Raw genomic sequence first — 23,142 nt, forward strand, 5'->3', positions numbered from 1 at the left:
AATCAACAATGTGTATTTTATATTGTAGTATTTTGCACTAGGATGGTGTATGTGAGTTTGACTCAAAATAAACAGTGGCCACATTCATCATAATGAAGAAACATGTCAACTGTGTGGCCCAATGATGTGTTTCTAATAGTTTCTGTACAACCGTGGAGAGCAGAGGAATATGCTGTGTCAGGCTTTGGCTGCACAGACAACAACTTTTCAGTAAGATTAATTAATTGTTGGTTTTGATCTTTTCATTTTGTTGACAATAAGATATCACCAGCCTTATGTATGTAGAAGATTGTCTTATTTTTTGAAGGAATAAAGTTACACTCAACTGAAAAAACTGAAAAAGTGTTGAACTACCTTTACTGAGCTACAACAGTGACAGTTTTGTCAAATTGCTTGAATCCTGTTTTACAGGTTCAAATTGCACAAATATCCTAAAAACTTAGGAAAAACTCTATGTCCTTTGCTTGTAAGACCTTAGACATCCACGCTGCTCTTCCTTATCTACACCTGTCAAAGATTTAGACTATTTATCTATTACTATTTATAGCTCCTTACCCTACACCATGTCTCCTCCTTTGGAAATCTTTTCCTCACTGAACTATGAAAACCATCATCTGTGAGAAAATCTGGTATTGTATGTTAGCAATATGGTAGCCCATTCTCTCTTAATTAAACTCTGCTCTCTCCTCTTACCCCCTTCCTCCACCCCAGAGGTCCAAAATAGCAGTATATGAGAAGATGTGGTCATACATGAAGTCTGCCGAGCCAACTGTCTTCACCAAAACCACAGCAGAGGGGGTGGCGAGGGTCCGCAAGTCCAAGGGGAAGTACGCCTTCCTCCTGGAGTCCACCATGAACGAGTATACAGAGCAGCGCAAGCCTTGCGATACCATGAAAGTCGGGGGGAACCTGGACTCCAAAGGATATGGAATTGCTACACCGAAAGGCTCACAGTTAAGGTGGGTGGAATAGTGTAACAATAGGAAACAGTAACAAAGCTCTTACTGTACTATTGCTGCGATATTCCACCTACCCTGCTGTGCCTTTTATACTACACCTAGATTAACCTGTCACTGCTGTTAGGTGAAAACTTCTCATCCCCCAAATTCATCAATTTAGATACAATTGATTTTTTTTCCCCCCCACTGATGACAGTGCATTAATGTGTTAATCAGTGGATGTTGACTGTCTTTCATAAGAATAAGAGATCATAAGGATAACTCAAAAAAATAGTACAGTATTAAAATAGTGCAATTTATTTATTTAGTATTTCAGCTCAAAAACAAAGAAACATTTATAGGTTTTCACCCTACAGCAGCGATATAAACAAGTGTGTTAATTATGTAGATTATATTTCATCATACTTCTTAATTTCTTTTTCCTTCTCATTCTGTCTGTCTCTCTCTGTTCTACTTTTCCTCACTCTCTTCTGCCATCTCTCTGTTAACTTAGGGCCTGTTAGTCCCATTGCTCTGTCCTGTGTCACAGTCATTCGTCCGTCCCTTAATGTCTGTGTCCCTCCTTCCTTTCCTGTTGCTCTTTCAATCACTCTATTTCTCCACAGGGCCACCTTACAGGTAACTGTCAATTTGTCTGCTGTCCCGTGTCTTTGTCCCTTTCATCCTCAGAGATGGTAGTCATGATGTGATAATGATGATGATGATAATGATTATTATGACTATGATAAAAGAGATTTATTAACTGACCATGAGGAGGGGCAGAACCTCAGACTGCTGCCACTACATCCAGAGCCACAAGGGGGAATTTATAGAGGAACAGGAAACTAAAAAGTGAGAAACAGGAAGTAGAGGGGCCTGACCAATGGGGGGACTAGAAAATAAACATAATACGGGATCCCACACCAAAAATCCAATCACAAATTCATAGGAAAATATTCCTTCAATTCCTTAAAACTGTTAATTTGATTAGTAATTGAACAATGCCAAATTAAATCCCAAATCCAGAAATGGTTTGTATTTAAAAAGATGCAGGGCAGTGTGTGTAAAACCTTAATTAAGAGAGCACAAGATGGAAGGAATGAATGAGAAAGTGACAAGTCCTAAACTTGGTCCGTTTGTTTTTATTTTTCCCTCAGCAGACACTTGTTTATCTGGCTTGCTAACTTGTGCCAAGCAGTCCCAATAGGTTTCACTGAGCAATGCAAATAATTAATTTCTCAGGTAACCATGACAGCAGTATAGAGACTTTGTCATCACAATGTGACAAGTGCCTGAGGGAAAATAACTGACTAGATACAGAGATCAGTTGCTCTCTCTTCTGTCCCTCCATCTCTCTCTGTCAGCATTTCAGATTTGCCTCATGAAAGGCAAAACACAAGCAGCATGCCTCACATCCTGTCCTATAACTTTCCCCTGTGTGTGGTGCAAACAAGTCCCTCAAAACCCCAGTCACTATAGTTTATCCCTTACTGCTTACGCAAAGGTTTTTCCGTTTATGAGGGAAAAGTGACAGACAGCGGGTGGATAGGTCCCTTTTTAAGCCCCCCCATCCAACCCCCCCTAAAAAAACACATTCCTGGATCTATCCACGGTTGTCTCTGGCTTCTCTCAATCAGCGGAAACCCGATCCAGGTGCACACATGTGGCTGTGAGTGTGCACGTCAGGTGAGCCTGCCTCTTCTCTCGCTGCACTTAATCACAGGCTTAATTTGACTTGATGATGTTGATGCGGAGAATGAATACTCTGTTGATTAAAATGAATGTTAGGGATGTATGATTAATGAAGTACAGCTATTTTTGATATGACTCTTGATATGTTTGAACTGTTTTCATCCATACCTCTTACGTTAATGTGATTAGTCATGGCTTGTAGATTAGATCACCCCTGAGAATGCTGTCTTTCTCTAAATCTCTTGAATATCTTTACTCAGAACATTTTTCCCCTCCAAATTAGAAGTGATAGATTGCTAATTTTAATCATATTCAGGTACAATGTTTATCAAAATTGCAAATAGAAATAGCCAATAGAAAATGATGTCTTTCATGGATAAACATCAGATCACAATCACCCCTTGTCCCTTGTTTAGTGGCACATTGCTAGTAGCAGTTGAGTGAGAACAGTGCACTACTTTTATTTACCTACCTGGTCCTGAAACAGTAACCTTCCACTCACAAGCCCCTCTATAACCCACAGTCTACTGTACCAACACACTCCAAGATGAGATGGGACTCTCAGATAGGCAGGTGTACAGACAAAGGGGCAAACTAACAAACAAGCAGGCGGTGTCTACCGTGACCTTTTTGTTGAGATTAGCGTCGCTGATTACAGCGTCTCACAAACAAAAGCGTGTTCAGCAGAGGGAGGTGGCAGGAGAAAGGGAGAACAGGAAAGTCTTTTACAGGTAGCTGCAAATAGGGAGAGACATACCAGAGAAAAGGGAGACAGGTCAAAATACATTTTAGAAGGAACATGGTGGGAATAAATTGATAAAATCATTCAGCTCCCAGAGTCCTGTTTTATAGACAGTTGACAGTGAACATTATTAGTCAAGGCAAGTCAACCTTTATTGTCAATCCACAGTATGTGCAGCACATATAGAGAATTGAAATTTTGTTCCTCCAGGTCCACAGTGTAACATAGACGAGATGAGTGTGCACAATAAATACAAAATATAAAATATAAAATGAAAAATACAAAAATGTTCATATTATTCATAATAAAAACAGAACTGTTCAAATTATTCAGAATAAATACAAAAATATTCACATTAAGGTGTGTACCATTACATACAAAATGCAAGATATAAACTATAAGGCAATCAAGAGAGATATTTGTAAAGGCCATTGTTTTTGCATGTTTCAGCTAAATATTGCTGCAATGTGGAAAATACTTTACAATACTGCCAACCAGTTTTTAAAGCTCACTGTTTAAATTGCATCCATATTTTCTAACTTCTAGACAGCCATTGCTTTCAGTTCAGTACAGTGCCAAAATCAACTCAAGATTTAATCCAACATAGTGACCATTTTGTCTTCTTTATTATTCTGTCAATTAATGTTATTGTTGCATAGTAGGACATTAGATATTATGGATTAGGTCTTCTGGGTGCCAGTGAGAAGCACTAATATCTAAGATCTGAGAGTTTGCTGCTAAATGACATTCATAAAGTGCAGTATGATGCTGAAAAATCAAAACTAGAAGGCAATGAAGCAGATTCCTTTTGTTTAGCAACTGATCCTCAAGTGTTGAGAGAACCTACAAAACTTTTTTCTAAATAATCCATGCTTTAGGCTGCATTTTAAAAAATAAAGATGACTAATCTACCTATCTCCAGTGGGTTTCGAATACCTGCAAGTTTACTTCCATTGTATAGTAAAATAAACAGAAGCCAGTGGTTGACATAGTGTGGAAAAAACAGTCACCAATCTAAAAAGTTATGATTAGCTTTACAAAATAAACAGCTACAATGTAAAGTATACTGATAGTATTTATATTACTGATAGCAAATCAGCTAAAATCTGCAAAAAACATTGATATGATCCCTTGACAGACACAGTCATACACCACATTTATTAATCACTTCCCTATAGTAGCTGAACTCAGGTCCAGCTCCTCTTGTAATAAACCTGCCAGATATACAGAGCTGAGTACATGTGCACACACAGCATGAATGTTTGATATTTAGCCTTGTGTCCCTGAAATTTATTTGGAGGTCAATCCCTTCAGGGGTGTGAGCAGGAGGCCTGTAGGAAACTGTAGCCACACACACACACACACACGCATGCATGTTGAGACTAGCAGGGGAGCAGCAAGAGAAGACAAGAGCATCATCAGCATGCTGCAGAGACCTGGTTAACACACTTTATACCAGCAATCTGACACTCACCGTGGAGCATTCTCTGTGAGTGCAGCCCAGTACAAGAGAGCAACAGAGGAAAGATACAGCAGAGCACAAAAATAATTTAAAATCTTTTTTTATAAAAAGCAGAAAAAGTGAAATAAACAGAAATAAATTTGAAGTGAAAGTCAAAGAGAAAGAGTAAGACAGAGCATTGTCTTAGGTGCATCCCTCCCCACTAACCCACCTTTGTGCTCTCAACCCTTCTGATTTCTCCTCCCTTTGCTCCCTTTGCTTCTCATTTCCCTTCCCTTCTTCCTCCTTCCTGTGGTCCACGTCCATCTTGTCTGTCTGTCCCTCCATCCTCTGCTCTGACCAAACTATCTTATCTGTCCCCCCTTTTTTACTTTAAGAAACGCGGTCAACCTGGCCGTGCTAAAGCTCAACGAGCAGGGCCTGTTGGACAAATTGAAAAACAAGTGGTGGTATGACAAAGGAGAATGTGGCAGCGGGGGAGGGGATTCCAAGGTTAGCCCTCTCTGTCTGCCCACCCCACCACTAGGGGACGGGGGCCTCTCACCGGCTTGAAAGCCCGCGACGGCCCCCGTCTCAGAGTGTAATGCATGCATCTGCCCTGGCAAAGAGTCAAGGAACGTACAAAGTGACACCCTGAAATCTCCTGAGACACTCTGCGGCCTCAAACATCGGCACCATGTTGCATCTGTTGTCAGCGGTGTGTGCCTTTTTATATAAAAGGTTCAGACCCAGTGACAAAGGTACAACAGCTTGTTGAGACACAGACAAAAAACCTCCAAAAATAAAATTATTTTTGAAAGAAATCAATCGGCTATGCTATTTGAAAGCCCAAAAGATAACAAAAATGTTTTCAAATGCATTTAAAGATTTATATACTAGATCAATTATTTGGAATCATCAGAAAATAAGGTTATTTTTCAATATCATGCAGAGAAATTCATTGTGGTTGAGTGCCTGCCAAGAGAAATCAAGCACATCTCATAAAAATGTTTTCAAATACATTTGGTACTGATCTGGTCCTGCCTTGCAGAGTGTGAGGTAATGGGAAGAGGGCTCGGTGATGGATAGATGCAAAAAGAAAGAGAGGAATTACTGTCAAGGCAGGAATATTCGCCCCCTAGTGGCAGCTCTGGGGAGAGGAGAGAGAAGAGGGAGAGGCAAAATGCCAACTGAGAATCCGCTGCTCAAGAACATGACAGTTGAAACAGGTTTTAAAACGTTTAATGGAAAAACGAGACCCAAGTGAAATCGTAGCTCTCAGATTCCTTTAGGCTCAGGTTGACTTGGCAGAGGGGAGGATGAATAATTGATAGAAGCAGAATGCAATTACAGGATAAAGTTTCCTACATCTCTTGTTCATTTGTAGGATTTCAGATATTATATTCTGAGTATTTTTAGTTCAATTTTCATTATTCTTTTTGTGTTGAAGAATAGTACAACTAATGGTTTCTACAGTGTGTTCTATGTATCTCTTTTTAATATCAAACATGTATACTACTTTCTTTTAACTTTTTAGACAATAGCAGTATAGAATTGAATATTTTGGAATTAAGCGATCCCTAAATTTAGAGGTAAAACCATTTTCCAGCCCACCAAGCTTCTTGCAAAATTTGAAGCATTGCCTCAGTGTTTTAAGAATTAGTTTAGTTACAATACAGTGGAGAAATTTGGAATGGAAAGTGAGATCTGAGTGTAACAAGAAAAGATCGTACCTGTAACAAGATAGGAGTTTACTCCGACTTCCGAAGCCAGAAGAATTGAATCCTCAGCTCCACATCTGTAGCTCGCTCTCCCAGTCGTAGCACAGTGCTGGCCCGATGTCAATAGTCCTGGCTTAACAGTACTTGCCTCTGGTTTGGTAAAGGTTCAGCTGGGGCAGTATGGGTGTGTTACCTAAAGCGACAAAGGTGGGTCCCACTCATATGTCTGTAGCTCGCCTTAGCTCCTCGCTCCCCCCAGCCCCTCCTCAACGAGCATACACACATGTACTCAGTGGGATCCATACTAGGTCACTTGATCTGAACAAAAGTACCTTTCTATGTGACTGAGCTGTGCAAATGCAAATGTGAAATACCCTAATAACATAAAATAACATGACCTATGATGTTATTTATGTTATTTTTACACGCGAAGAACCCCGGTAAACCTTGCAGTTTTGAAACTGAGCGAAGCAGGCGTCTTAGACAAACTGAAAAACAAATGGTGGTATGACAAGGGAGAATGTGGACCCAAGGACTCTGGAAGTAAGGTCAGTCTCACGCTGCTGCGGCCCACAGAACGCTAGCCTGAAACTCTCATCCTGAATACGCTCCAGATTACTGCAACTACTGTTTTAGCAATAGCATTTTAAATACCCTCAAATAACCTGAAACATACAGTATCTTGAATGTGCTCCACATTGAACTGAACTGTCCATTTAAACTACTTCCTTCCTATTTCTATTTTGATGGTGGACCACATTTACCTAAACATGCATCAGATTAAACTCAAATTCTTGTTCAGTTTCTGTAGCAATCTGTGGCAATCTCATCTCCATTACAATTAGCATCAGAGAGATAAACTTTGATTACCATCAGACAGTTGTCACTTTCATGTTTTTGCTTTGAACTCATACACTAGCTCATTTTTGTTAGCCTGAAACTCACCCACCAGATTTGAATACCACTGTCTCATTAGCACTATTAGTATATCTTGTTAGAAACAGCCGACTATTGATTTTATGTTTGAGATTTAATCAGGACTAGGCTACCTATTTATTTCTATAACTTGGGAGAATTTCTTTGTAATGCTTTATTTTATGGGTCCATCATTTTCTAATCATTTCCTAGAAAGTTTCCTGGAGAAAACTTTGTAATTTTGTAGTAATTATAAGTAAAATAGAGGGCAGTGTTCATTATTTAGGCTAATACATATGAATTGGTAGTGTAACCAGAATCTCTTAGTCAGCTGAACATGCAGATGGTGAGAAAACAATTCAATATATATGGAGAATAAAGTAGTAGTAGTAATTAATGAATAATTACTTATCCTGAAATCAACAACTTCTCACAGTCTCAAAGCAGCTCCACTCAATTCTAACTAGAACTTTATCTCTATTTTCCTTATAATTACATACTTTTTTTTACATGAAGTTTCCTCCAAAATGGGAAATTACGGACCTGTGAGATGAAGAATTACTGCATTTTTATTATCATTTGTTATTGAAGTGCTACAGCTAATTTATATCCTTTATCTCCCCTGTTAAAAGCATTTATTACAGTTATATTTCAGAGTATTAAAGAAGTTGTTAGACAGGAACATTGTTAGGATTTTTACAATGTAGAACATGGGAGTTGTTCTAGATGTTTAGAATAGACTACTGGAGCCTTAAAATTTCATTAAAACAGCAATGAAATGTCATCACCACTCAGATTAAAGCCTGCTCTGTTATTTATTTAATAAAAAAGATATACACTCTTTTTGACTTGTTAAATTAGATGTTAACTGATATCATTATGTTACAGTAGAAATGTGTTCTGTAGTTGTAATGACTGTTTAATTGTGTAGTATATGTACAGTATGTTGTAGCTGTTGTGGTGACAATAGTAGTAATTGTAGTTGTAGAAGTAGAATGTGATAATTATCATTTATAATTAAGTGATAACAAATTGTGCCATATTGTCAGTAGCATGTTATAGTACAATAGTAACTGTATAATCCCAAAATCTGTCTAATGTTTTTTTTCATATTTTTTTGAGATCTCCTTTTCTCTTTGTCTAACCCTGTGTACCCTATTTTCTCTGTCTGCTTTTCCCCCACTTCTTTACACTTCTTTACTCTCACATTTCCTCTTACCCCTCCTTAATTTTCTCTTCCCTGTTACTTCTCTCTGTTATTCTCTCTTCTTCCCACCTCTCCATATTTTCCCTCCACCTCTTATCCCATCTGCCTTTCCATTCCTTCATCTATCATTGTTCTACTCCACACTTTTTCCCTCCTCTTTTTTATGTTTTACCCTCCACATTTGCTTCTCCTCCTCTTCCCCTACATCTGTCCTCCAACTCCACCAAAACTTGGTCTTAACTCCTCCTCCACCTCCTACCTCACTCTTTCCCCAAACACGTCCCTCTCCCACTCTCCAGGACAAGTCGTCTCAGGCTCTGAGCCTGTCCAACGTAGCCGGGGTCTTCTACATCCTGGTGGGCGGCCTGGGCCTGGCCATGCTGGTGGCCCTGGTCGAGTTCTGCTACAAGTCACGGGCCGAAGCCAAGCGCATGAAGGTGGACCTTAGCCCCCCCCACTGCCCCAGCCCCTCCCCCAGCACCCAGAATCTAGCCACTTATAGGGAGGGGTACAACGTGTACGGCTCCGAGGGGGTCAAGATATAGGGGTAGGATTTAGAGGCTCCCATATAGGTGGGGTAATGGTGGTGTTGATCATGGTGGTGGTGCTGTAGATTATTGTATTGTCGATGTAGAGGCTGTCGCAGCAGCCCCACGCATACCGTGTTGTTCTTCATGTGGTCATGAGGATGTGGTCAAGCATTGTGGAACCAATGTAGCTTTTTATGTCTCGTGAAAGCTTATTTTGGCTGTTTTGTTTATTATTGGCCTCAATATTTTTTTAGATTTTGGAGTTTTTGTTTGGTTGTTAATGTATGGTTAAGCCAGATTGGGGTTAGATTTCTGTGACTACAGATTTGGTTCCATCGTCTTTGGCTGCAGATGATGACGATGGTGATGATGATGATGATAATGATGATGATGATGACAGTGATGGTGATGCTCATGGCTGATGACTTAACTAGGCACCTGCATTGTAATTTTAGCTTAAACAGTTGACAAAACAATAATGACGCAGGGATGCACAACTCCATCCTCAGGGGCTGACATATTAAATACATTTTCTGTTTATATACAGTGTAGGGCTGCTGCTTATTATTTTCTTTATCAGTTAATCTGCTAATTGTTTTCTCAATGAATCAATTCATTATTTGGTCCATAGAATGTCAAAAGTAGTGAAGAATACCCATCACTGTTTCCTGAACATTACTTGTTTTGTAAAAACTCAAAGATATACTGTTTACAGTCTAAAATGCAGAGAAAAGCAGCAAATCCTCACATCATGTTTAGCATTTTTGCTAAACAATTTTTGCTTAAACAATTGCCAAAATGGTTGCTGATTACTTTTCTGTTGGCTCATCAATTACTTGACTGATTATTTTAGCTCAAATATTGTACATATAAAGTGCCCTTTGGACTTCTTTTTATTAACACCATCATCAGAATAAGAATGGAATGAAAGGGATTTCCTGATATATTCTAGTTATAATGATAATCAGCATACATGAAAGTAAAGTATAAAAGTTTCAAGTTCATTAATACTAAACCTGAATCTCAATGCTGAGATTTTCCTCTAATGTTTCAGTATTTTCTTTAGTCAAACTATTTTAAGGTTGTAGAGATGGTCTACTTCACTATCCTGAGAGCAAAAGTTTGTTATGTAGTGCTTCTCATTAAATTGTGACTGCTTCCAGCTACAAGTTAATTAGCTAGTGTGTGGACACCAATTTTCATCAATTTGGGTCTGGCTAATACTTTTTCAGCCATAATGTGATAGACATCTCAGGGAGAAAAACACTCTAAGATATTCTTGATTTCAGTGGATGTCTAGTCTTTTGCAACAAGTTTCATAACAAGGCTTCACAGTAATACCACTAGCACCACCACAAGGCCAGAGAAATGTATGGATGAAGTAATTTGTGAGGTGGGCATGAAAGCAGAAAATACCCTGTTTGTGCCTGTTAAGGCCAGTTCCCACTGAGCCAATTCAAATTTATACAGGATGAGTCTCAGCTTTTGACTTTTGAGCAAACATTCCCTTAAAATAGAGATTTAATCTTGTGAATTCAGGTAACATGTACAAGTTATTATCAGGGAGCTATTAAGGGAACAAATTAAATAGCAGGATGGTTTATTTTTCCCCAGTAGCAGTTTTTAATTGCTTTTAATTTTGGTTCATAGATACTAGTCAACCTGAAGCAATCAGTAGAATGTTTTAAGTTTTTTTTAAATCCTGAATACCTTCACAACCTACCAATGGTTTATCTCAAAAATGCAAGTTATTAGTCGGTCCCTTATCTGGAGAAATGTTAACTAATCTTAACTTTTAGTCTTGATGGTAGCTAAAAACAGTAACTATTCATAATAATTGTGTTGGTTATATTTAGATTACTTGATATGCAGTCATAGAGTCGAATTTATTAGGTATTTTATTTCAAATGTAAGTCAGGCAGGCCAGGACTAGAAATATTTACACTAAAAGTTCAATTTAGCAATAACAACCCAGGGTACACAAGTGATAATCATCTTGTGCACACATTAGCTAGTTTACTCTTGTTGAACTGAGATTTCCCAGCTCTGGTGGCTCATAGCCAGCACTGTTTCCCATCCACCTTTTATGTGTTGTTCATAAACTAGAGTTGTGCACCCCTGCTGTTGACAGTCCAAACAAGCACTTTGACTTATTCCAGCCCTGACAACTTCAAAACAGCCCAGTTATAGAGGAATAATTGATGAAGCAAACACTTCATATAGAACGGCTACTCAGTGATGTTGTAAAATCATGACTCATGTGTATTGATGTAAAAGAGCAATTAACCGAAGTGAAAGGAAAGACTGGACTTCATTTTTGATGATCTGCTTAGCAGACCATTCAGTAGCATCGCATATTTGATAATCACCTTGAAATAATTAGCAGGATCAATCAGTCACCAACATGCAAAAGAAAAAACAGCTAAATGCAGTACAATAAAAGTCAGCTGTTATCTGTTTAAAGACAATGGTGCAAACTTTAAATGAGGTGTAACGTTTACCACAGATAAACCATTTTGAGAGAAGTCCATTTTGGATTACTCTCGAAAGCAATGACACCGATGTTAACAGTGACTGTAGTCTGCTATGCAAACTCTCTGGACTGTACTTATCTTTCTTTTATCTTTCCTTAAACTCACCCCAGATACTATAATTTTAGAGTTATCTATTCCATGTGCTTTACTTTTTAATAGTATGAAAGCACTCATTAAAACGTTTTCCTCTGTTTCCAGCCGTGTAATACTAAACACTGTTGGCTGTTTGTTAATGTAGAGTAAACTGTTGTGGCAAGTAGTACGTAAAAGCTTATTTATACCAATCTATATGCCCAAAAAGTTTATTTTCCAAGACTTTAGTATAAAGACCAGTAGTTTATAAGCAGAGCGTCACATGGCTTCTTTTAAAAGAAAGCTATAATGTAACACATCCATCCTGCCAAACTATAGTATCCAACCATGTTTCCTTTCCTTGCATAATTTACAGAGCTTCTTTGGATGGCAAATTAATTCTGTATAATACCCTCTGCAGTGCAAGTGTAGCATAAATGGGGGGAATTTTAACAAATTTCAAAATCACAGCACAAGCAACACCTCTTGAACTTATTACTTTAAAAAAAAAATGCACAGCTGTCACTCTGAAAAAAATGTCTCTCAGAGATATTTTATCTAACAGTAGCAGCACAGTTCTTACTGAAACATCATGGAGTAGCCGGTCCCTGTGAAGCGTCACCCTACTCTGAGCAGTATAGTCAGTCACTCCCTCTTTATAAATCCGAAACCCTGAAAGAAAATCACTCCTTTATGTTTTCCTTTTGTCTTTCCAAAGTCACCTTCCAAAACCTATCCTTTTTAAATTCTCACCTGATTTTTTCTGATAACTTAAAACCCCCCAAAATGCATGATCACCTAAAATGCAGATGTCTACTACCCAAATCTTCTTGTCCACTTTGTACATGTTTGTTGATTGTTGCCTGCTTTTACCTTTACTTTTGCCTTTATTAGAACGGTGTTAGCATTTGCACAGTGATAGCGTTTTAGTGAGATTTGAACATGTAGTTTGGGGTGCATTCACACCACGCCTGTTTGAACTAATTCAAATGAAGTCTGCGGTATTTCTCCCTGTAGTTCAGTTTGTTTTGGACGGGGAGAGAAATGCCATTCAAACCTGGATGCATAACAAATAAGCATCCTGAGATTATGTGAAAACCCAAACCTTGGGCCTTTTCTAAACACAGTGATGATTCATGCTTTGGTGAAACATGTACTCTGCAGCAAGCACTCGACTAACATGTTCATTTTATTTACAAAACCATTAATCTGCAGACATTTTTCTTTTTACATTTTTGATTAATGATCAATTACTCATCCAGTCTATAAAATGTCAGAAAAGCATGAAAAAATGTAAACACAGAGGTCTTCAAATAGCTAGTCTTAAACCCTCCATAATACTATAAAACAGAGAAAAGCAGTGAATCCTCATATTTGAGAAACTGAAACCAGAGCAAATGTTTGGCATTCCTGCTTGAAATGACTTAAATGATTAATCAGTTATCAAAATGTTGGTTAATTTGATGATTGACTAATCTATTGAAAGTGTTTCAGCATTACTTTTCTTATAATTAAGTAATAAAGATCTAAGAACAACTAAAAAAAGACTGAAATACAACAAAGAAAAAGTTTTAAATAATTGTTCCAACTATATGTGTGATTGCACCTTCAGACCTTTCTTATTGTTAGCATACTTGTGTTTATGGTATTTGTATAGGCACATGCATGTATAAGGGTGTTTTGTGCATGTGTGTGTGTCTTTAATGCAGTCTTGCATTTGTTGTACAGTTTCTATGTACATGAGATGATTTTTATTCACACAAAATCTCCACTCTGCCGTCTCCTCCCTGACCCACCTCTTTGTCCCCCTCTTATCCTCTTCCTCCCCTCCGCCTCTCCTCGTATAGCTGTCTTTTTCTGAAGCCATGCGAAACAAGGCCCGTCTGTCCATCACAGGAAGTGTGGGGGAGAATGGCCGCGTCCTGACGCCAGACTGCCCCAAAGCCGTGCATGCTGGCCACGCCTCCCTCCGACACCCCGGCCTTGCAGTAGTCTCTTCCGGACTGCCCTGAAAACCAAAAACACCTGCCGTGCCTTAACGACACACAAACATACAGACTTGGACAAGGACATGTGCTTACATACGATCTCACACATGTGCACAACACAAACACACACACACACACACACACATTCACACAAAGATGCATATAGTTACAGAAACTCAAATACACATTCACATAAATCAATACTCAGACACATTTTTACACACTTGAATACACAAACACACACTACGTATCATCATCTCACTTCCCTGCTGCCACTGACTAATTTTACAAGAGACAAATGAATTACAACGGTGGAGTGAGCAGTGAGAAAAAAAAAAACAACGGACAACTATACAACTATCACACTTGCCTGCAGCATTCATTTAAAAATTTTTTTTTTTTTCGGAGGATACCATCCTGATATCGACAAACTGACAGGAAAGCCAGCACAGACTTACATGAAATGAACTACGAGCTGTGAACACGACCACAAAACTGATCATGATGATGATAGTGATAAAGATGATGGCAACAAAAAGAGACAACCAAACAACTCTGTTCCTGCTCTGTCTTCATTGGACAACGTTGGCCGATCAGCCACACCCCTTGACAACGCCTTACTAAGACAAACATTGTTTTCACCATCATCATCATCATCGTGGTCATCGTCATCTTAACTTGCCTGCAAAGAGTGCCAGGTATATCACCCTTAGAAGACCAGAAAACTGTAAGCTTGAACATTCGGTCTGTGCAAACCCTCTACTTTGCCATGGACTGTTCAAACTGAATGAAAATGCTTTCTTACTGCGCATATAGAATGATTTCTCGCCCCAAACCAGTGAGAGAATCAGCCAATATAGAACAGAAGTAACCTCGAACACATATGTGTGGCTCATCTCGGCCATAGAATACACAGGGGTTTGTAAAAGAAGAAAAAAAAACAGTAGTAGTAATTAACAAAGTCCTTCATCAACATCATCATGACAGTAGAAATGCTAAATAGCAAACTGATGATTACTTTTTTTGCCAAGTGGCAAAGTCGAGGTTTGAGCTGTATATTCAGTGGTGAAAAGAAAAAATAAAACACATGGGCAGATCTCAAATGGCTACCTAACAAAGGTGCTTCTCAACCTGAACACTGGGACCTTACAGAGGTTTGAGAGTGACTGATTGGGGAAATAGCAAAGCAAAAATGATGTTTAAAATATTTTGGATAAAACTTTTCAAATTTAGAAACACATTCAGACTCGAAGTCCTCTTGAATAATTAATCCGAGCAGCCTCGCAATGAAAAGGCAAATCAGAGCTCATTATTCTTCACACATTTGCCTACAGTTGAGTGCCCAGAGGACTGAACCATTTGTTTAAAGGGTCATAAGTCGAAAAGGTTGAGAACCACTGGTCTATGCTGTGCGAGCTTCGTTTGACTTATACGTACAATTTCCAATTTCTTTCTAAGTAATGAATCTAATGGTCAGTTTGGGTGTCATTTGAGATCCTCAGTCTTTTTCCAGTGGCCGGGGAAAGTATCATATCAGAAAGCTTGCTTTTTAAAACTGTTGTAAATAACTGCGTAGCAAAACAGAACTCACCTGTCTTTTTTAATCATCTTAGATAACAATTCATTGCAATAATGAATATAAAAGAAAATGCCACTACTTGTAATTAAGATAAAATCTTTTTTATAAAATCTACATATTATATATAATACAAATAAATATATATCTATACGTCTATAGAGAGCTATAGAAAACATTGATCACTGATTGTCAGAGGCCATGGCATACATTCTGTTATATGGCTGTTTTTGATAACTTGAGAGTATTAATATGCCACCGTCTCTGTGTGTCCTACCCAACACTGAATGTCCATCTGGCACTGACACGGACACACACGTACAGTAGAAAAACGCACGCACACATATTGTTGCATACACAGGGTCAGCTCAGAGTGATCACTCCAGCACCATGAGAGGTTCTGATGATTTTATTTTGTCCCATGTCTGTCTGATGCACCATTAGTTTATTCACTGCTTTTCTTCGTCTACTGGTGTTTTTACCCCAAAATCTTTTGGTGCAGGTTCCAGTATTCAACACTGAAGCTGATGCAATGAGAGCGTTTTTATGCAGGCCTCTAGAGAGGATGGGCTGCTCTGACAACTGTACTGTGGTGAAACAATCCTGTCTGACATTTCGGGGGACTGTAGCATTTGTGTTGCATTCAATATTGCCTCAGCACTTTTTGTCATTTGTCTTCTCATCCAGACATAAATCAGCTACAGATTGAATTCCCAACACCGGTTCTACCTGAGGGGGGTTTGCACTTTTTGGGGAGATTATTGGACCCATCGTGCTCAGCAAGAGCAATCAATCCCAGAAAATTGTTCAAATCTGTTATATATTATATGGCAGCCTGCTATCATCCATTCACCACTGGCTTAGGGGATATAGTACATCACATTGATATCTGAGAAACAATTAGAAAGGGAAAAATATATTTCTATTAGTGCTGTTTTATGTCTTTTTGTTAGAATACAAGTTTAGCATGATGGTGATACTTACAGAGGGACTGTGTCATAATACAGAATGCTACTGTATGTGTTTTCTGCCCTGCTCACCTCTCCTTTTCTTCCTTGTCCTCTTTTTTTATTATTCTACTGTCTCTGTGGGACTGCCTCTGTCCCACCTCTCAAATCTGGTTCCTTCTCTTGTTTTGTCTTCCCCTCCCTTCTGCTTTCATCTCTCCTCCTGTCCCCACTGTAAGACAGAACTCTCTGTACAAAGTGCATCTCAACAATGACAAACGGTGACATTTTCTTCCTGGACACACTGCAAAATAGTGGGATAGAGATTAATCGAGAACTCAAAACACCAATTGACAATCTGAGTTTCTTCATTCTGAATATTACATAACTTTTACGCTCTAACCTTTAACGTTTCATAAAAAGTATTCTTGATCTCTTTTTTAAAAAGTCACATTTTTGTTAAACTCATCAAAGTACATCATCATGCGTCAGTCCTGCATCAAATGTATTCAAGTAGATCTCATCAGACAAACACATGAATATAAAAATATCTCAAACAGCTGATTAAAACGACCCTTTTGTGGCTGAAAAGAACAAGATAGACATTTTCCAAACACTTCCTCTCAGTCCAGGGAATCAATGCAGCACTACATGTGAGAAATGATGGATTTCTACAGTGGATACATTTCTGAAGAGACAGTTAACGCTGATCTAGCTATCACCAGACCAGACACACCAGGCAGTTAAACTGAACATGATACTGTTTATTTCTTCACCACCTCAAATAAGATTTCATGCGTAGACAGCAAAAAGCAGACTGCTGGGCTGTCAACACTCTGGCTTTAACACTCTGTTTCTTTCTTCCTTTGTTTCTTTCTTTCCATTTGGTTTCTTTTTCTAGTAAAACATCAATGCTGAACCTGTTCTCTCTGTGTGGTTATTTATCCAAATCATAGAAGTCATGTTATTCACTGTATAGGATTGACATCTTTTCTTCTTTTGTTTTTTTTAACAATACAATGCTTATACCAGGATATCCTTTGAAATCAATCACAAACACCAAACTTTTTTTACAGCACACACAAAGTAAATGCTGTAAAAATCTCTGTCTCACTGTGTAGAAAGGTTAAGATCTCTAAAATGTGATACTATGTGGGAAATAGTAAATATGAATGCCTATTAAACCAGTAAGATATGAGATTCTTTACCGTTAATGGCATAAAACTGTTCTACCAAATGTTGTACTAAGCCTAATTCTACAAGTTTTCCCTTCCAACAAGGCACTGGTATAAAGACAGGATTGGCAGGTATCAAGCTTGACTAATCTGTTAGTTATAAATGTGATCATAGATGTTCAAGACAGTTTGACAGATGTCCAGAACTATTAAAGAAATAAATTATAGTCTTTTACAGACCATAAATTCATTTGTTGTTAGATTTTGTAAGAAAAGAAATACCCTCCAGTCATCTTAAATCTACTACAATAACAGAGTTTTGTCCTTAACATGACCCACTGAGATAAATCATTATTACAGTCATTTGAAGAAACATTTATTATTTAAGTACTATCACGTACCAAGATATAGTAACTCCATGCAGATGGAGTTTAAGGATCCCAGGCTGACCTCACTTTAGGACATCAGGACATCACTGGTAGTGGGTTAGTGTCATGGAAGTCTTGTGAAATTTCTTTTAAAAGCAAAAAAGTTTGGACTTGTTTGTCCAACAAGTACTGTCAAAAACTCTGGTAGCATCAACAGTATCACAGGAGACTGTAAAACAAGTAAAATGTGAGAAAGGAGTGCCTATACATCACACTACAGCACAGTATAATGCCTGAATTAAATTATGGAAAACTTTATTTACAGTAATAAACAAGACCAAGAGTCCAGAGGTTAGCTAATGTCGGCACACTAAAATAACAGTGTGAACATGCTGATAATTCATTAGCATGTATAATGTTTACATAGTAATTAGCATGCTCAAATTTGCTAATTAGCACTAAACACAAATTACAGCTGATGATGGGAATGTCATTAGTTTGCAGGTATTTAGTCATGAACCAAAATGTTTTTACCTTTTGATTGTGCTAGAGGAAAAGTAAGGGAATCACTAAAGTGATTAAAATTCATCCAATTCGTGGACATTAGTGTGTGTACCAAAGTCTGTGGCAATTCATCTAATAGTTGTTAAGATATGTCACTCAAAACCACAAAAGTCAACCTCTTGGTGGCAAGACAATAGAGTAAGTCTAACACTAAGTTATTGTCATCCTCTGAGGACCATAAGTGTGCAGAAAACTACTTGGCAATCCATCCAATAGTTGTTGAGATATTTCAGTCTGAACTAATCAACCAACCGACAATGCTATCCCTAAAGCTGGTGTGGTTAAAATTTTCCTGAAAAATTCAAAATTTGTCATAAGCCTAGCTGAACCTTTTTATTGTTGCACACCCAATGGGGACTCAGAAATTACAACACAGCTATGGTAAGGTATTTAACAACAAAGCAAATTCCAATCACAGCCAGAATTCCAATCAATCACTCAGTGGCTTTAATGTCTTCAAGAACATTTGAATTTTTAAGCCTTACCAGAGATTTTTATCTGTGTGTGTGAAGCCCTGAGCACTTATGGGGTTAAAAATTCCCTGCTGTGATTTTGTCATTTGGGCTCCTTTTTTCAATCCATGGGGGACCTAACACTGTTAATGCAGAGCCATCACTGACAAGCATTTCCCATTATTTCCCATCTCACTCTGTCACACACACACATACACACACACACACATATCATGCTGGGTTATTACAAACAAGTATTTCCCATTTACCCAAAGATGAAGCAGAATGACAATTTTGAGACTCTCCTGCCACCCTTTTAACCTTGCACCTTCACGTGCAAATGCTCACACATGCACACACACATATACCGTCAGCCTGCCTCTCATCATTACTGCAGAGTGAAAGCAGCCTTTTCACCTTTTTATTTTCATTGGCTCATTTCATCTCCTCTTTCTCAGCCTCCATCTTTCCCTCTCTCAGTTCTGCATTATCTCCTGTTCTGTCCCGCCCCTCCTCATTTTTCTCCCCTGTTCTCACTCTGCGTTCCTCCGCTCCCTCCCTTTATCCTCCCTCCCCCTGTCTTACTTCATTTCTCCAATTTTTTTTGCATCTGTCTCACAAGGGAATCCATCTCAAACCCCGATTTCTCATCTGCAGCTCTTTTCCTATCATGACCACCTCCCCTGCTGTCACTTTTTTCTTTGAGGTGTCTCTCCAGATCAGATAGGAAATTAAATTGCACCGACACTCTCAGTGCACACAGGCAAGTCATCCCTTTACTGTTGTGTTGTTGTTACTGCTGCTGCTGGTTGTGTGGTGTATTTATTTCAAGACTGCTGAGAAATGTGTTAACTATAGATCTATGGTCAAACAGACAAGACATAATATCACAATGAATATCCTCCCGTACACACATGCATAAATGAAGCTGTGATTCTAATGACTGAATTAATACATATGTAATTTTCTTGTTAAATGAGGAATAAATGAGGCTTTTATTCATTTTTTATTTCCATCTGAAAGATGTGACTTAAACCTTTTAATTTTGATTAAACATGAATCAAATAAAACTGATCCCAATATATTTAAAAGTAATTGTAAATTGAGCATTGTACTGAACACTGATTCTCAGGCTCAGGTCAAGCTAAAAAAAGGCAAGTGCAAGTCACCCTCTCTTTAATGCAAAGAAATAATTAAAGTTCACTTTTTGAAAAGCAGCACGTCCACAGAGTGCTTTATAAAACTACTGACAGCCTCTTAAATCCAATGCCCGATGGCCTCAACAATATCATTTCCTCTCCTAAATGTGATTAGTCTGCTGAATATTTCAAAGAGAAGATAACAACATTTATGTTATCTGAAAACCTTAAACGTCTCTTGCCCATCCACTCTGTGTCAGAATATACAGCTGACATGGCCCAATCTGGAGTGGCTGACACTGAGCTGCTGCACAAAGTGGACCTCATGCCTTCATGGTCTTTGATCTAACTAACACTTAAAAAAAATAAAAAACTCAAACTCTACAAAGTTCACCAGAAATTTGTTTTATTACAGTATCTTGACAAGACCAGAATCCTGATTAAATGTGTATATATCCACCACATAGACTGTATAGGCTATAAAGATGGACGCAGCAAGGTGTGATGTCACCCATTGGTTTGCACTGGAACCAGTTTGAAAACCAGAGTTGCTGCTTATTGGTACCGTCTTTTCCGTTTGAAGCCAGGGTCTTCCAAATAAGGAGTATGGGATGTTGACTTTCACACTCTGGAAACACATCCCGCTACCTTGGAGCTGGGAACACTGAGCAGTGCACACCTGGGCTTACTTTAGCTAAATTGTGCTGAAAGGACAGGTATCGCGATCAAGTGACATTAAACTTACCAAAATATTATTACCGGCAATAGTCTGACTGTGCGAGGCGGGGAGCTGGGAAGAGCAGGAGTTGAGTCTTCAAATCTTATTAATAGGGTAATAATTTCCAAAATGACCACCAGCACACCAGATGCTTTTTGAATGTCAGTCAATTTGAGCCAGAATCTAGCAGCCATCAGTGGCATTGCACTTTAGGTAGTTCCACATTGGCATCAGTCTCAAGCCATGGTAGTTACCGCCTGATCCACCCCAATGAGGGTGGACCAAACACCTTTTAGTGTATCGCCATAAAAATCAACAGCACCACAAACTGCTGGCCCCAAAATGACCATAAAGTTAAATCAACTGTCAGCTCATCAGCTATGACAAAAAAAATACACGGTTTATACTGAAAGGTGTACAAGTTTATTACTTAAAATAAAATAATGCAAAAACATGCTAAAGTTATGATGTGTGTTAATCAGTGTTATCAGTGTGTGTGGTTGAGTGATGAGTGGTTGAGTGATGAGTTGAGCAACCCAATCATCACGTTTCAACACATGTAATATCATATCAACATTTCTACAAACATAGCATATTAACATTTCACCCCTTTGAATAATGATGTTTTATGGTGTGACAACGCTGTTGTTAAGGTCTGGTTGGGTTTAGGCATAAAGACCACTTGGTTAGGGTTAGGGAAAGATCATGGTTTGGGTTAAAATAAAATAAAAAAGTCTCACTAAAAACACCTGGTTTTGTCACCAGAAAAACAGCTCTCTGCTGATCTCCAACTTGCTGCCAAGAAACTTACTAACCATCCATCAACCCCTCCTCCTCCTAATATGAAAGTCAGCTCATATAGATCGCATGTGAACTACGTCACTTTAGAAATGTTGAGATGATACGTATTTTGGAAATGTTGATATGATACATTTTGTAGAAATGTTAATATGCTATGTATTACACGTGTTGAAACATAGATATTCAACGTTTCTGTGGTTTGCAGAAACATACAATGCCAACGTTTTATTCTGGCAACCAGGCTGAGTGGAGGGTGTTGTATAATGTAAAACCTAAACTAGCAACACGGCTGAAGCCAACCAGACAAATACATGGTGCTGGAGGAATGGAGAAAGAGAGTGGACTGGGACAGTCAGGTCTTAAATTCTTCTGGGAGATTGGCCAGGTGTTCCCAGTTGCACTAATGAACTCCACCTACCAGGACCTGCGAGGCAACACAGACAGACAAGGGGGAACACATACAACAGGCCCTGCTACAGCAGGAGGGCTATCACACAACATCTCCCTCAAACTGTTTAAACAAACGATGAAAAGTATAACCTTCATGAAGGTTCATTCATTAAAGGGCTATACTGGCATTAGTCTCCATTTTAGCTATGTGTACCTAATAATATTGCAGTTGAGTGTATTCTGAGTGCTATACAGATGACTCACAGCTATTTGTTTCAGTGTCACCTAATGATGTAATCCTCTTGAGTGTTATTTGTAGTGATGACTACGTCTTATTGCCCACGTGTAATAAAAAACTAATATAAAATGTAGACATGCGTTTTGGATTTGATCCCAAACAATGAAGCCCATTACCAAGACCTTCTTCAATCTAAACTGTTAAAGCTCCAAATGAACTGCAGTTTGTTCAAAATTCAGCAGCAAGTCTGTTTACAAAGACCTAAAATCATCTGTTAGGTCCATCCACTGTTTTTTAAACCTCGAAACACCTGTCCAAGGAGAGTTGAATCGAGGGTAACAGTCAATTCAGCTCTCCTTGGATAACCACCTGGATGACTGAGAATCTTCACAGACTCAAAACACCTGGATATACTAAATGTCAGACATGCTTTTAAGGTATTTGCCCTCAAAGCCCCCTCAAATCCTTGGGTGCAGACCTTTGAGCTGTACCCACAGTGAGATCTGTGACCTATGAGCAGGCAGCTTTTGGCTTTTATATCCTGATCTGTCAGATGATCTGAGGGTGTCAGTCTGTGGACATTTCAGACTAGTATACTGTATTTTGACATCTGGTTCTCTAACAACCCTTTATGTTTTTTATTTTTCACTCTCACCTTGAAGCACTCTGAGCTGTAATACAGCGCAGATGGGGCTAAACCTGATTTGGTATTTGGATTACCCTATATGATACTATACTTGACTAATTGGTAAAGTAGGCTGTTATAATTGTGGATTTAAATATAAAAATTGATACAGTATCACCGATGAAATATTGCAGTTCTTTTCCCACACATTAGTCACTTAAGTCACTGCATGCCTCCAGTGCTGAGGAACCTTTTCATAATAGTACAGTGGATTTTCACACCAGTTCTAAATCCAGACAGAGCTAAAGAACTGCCTTTTATATAAGCTTTCATCTCACAGGAAGACAACAAAATAACCTTCAGATGAAA

The 23,142-nt window shown here is 38.5% G+C and overlaps 1 protein-coding gene across 3 annotated transcripts in view; it reads left to right on the plus strand.

The window, feature by feature from the left end:
- The window catches only part of gria4a (glutamate receptor, ionotropic, AMPA 4a), a 107,276-nt gene extending 90,049 nt beyond the window's left edge, over positions 1-17,227 (plus strand). The window contains exons 15-18 of one of the 3 annotated variants that reach the window (XM_067594568.1): positions 712-959; positions 5,212-5,326; positions 8,956-9,093; positions 13,640-17,227. In XM_067594568.1, the coding sequence (XP_067450669.1) occupies positions 712-959; positions 5,212-5,326; positions 8,956-9,093; positions 13,640-13,804 (666 nt within the window). In that variant the 3' untranslated portion in view covers positions 13,805-17,227. Of the gene's footprint in view, positions 1-711; positions 960-5,211; positions 5,327-6,967; positions 7,083-8,955; positions 9,204-13,639 lie in introns of all 3 variants that reach the window. The other 2 variants (XM_067594564.1, XM_067594565.1) reach the window with 2 other exon arrangements.
- The last annotated feature ends 5,915 nt before the right edge of the window (positions 17,228-23,142 follow it).

This window comes from Thunnus thynnus, chromosome 7 (genome assembly GCF_963924715.1).
Source record: "Thunnus thynnus chromosome 7, fThuThy2.1, whole genome shotgun sequence".
NCBI lineage: Eukaryota > Metazoa > Chordata > Actinopteri > Scombriformes > Scombridae > Thunnus > Thunnus thynnus.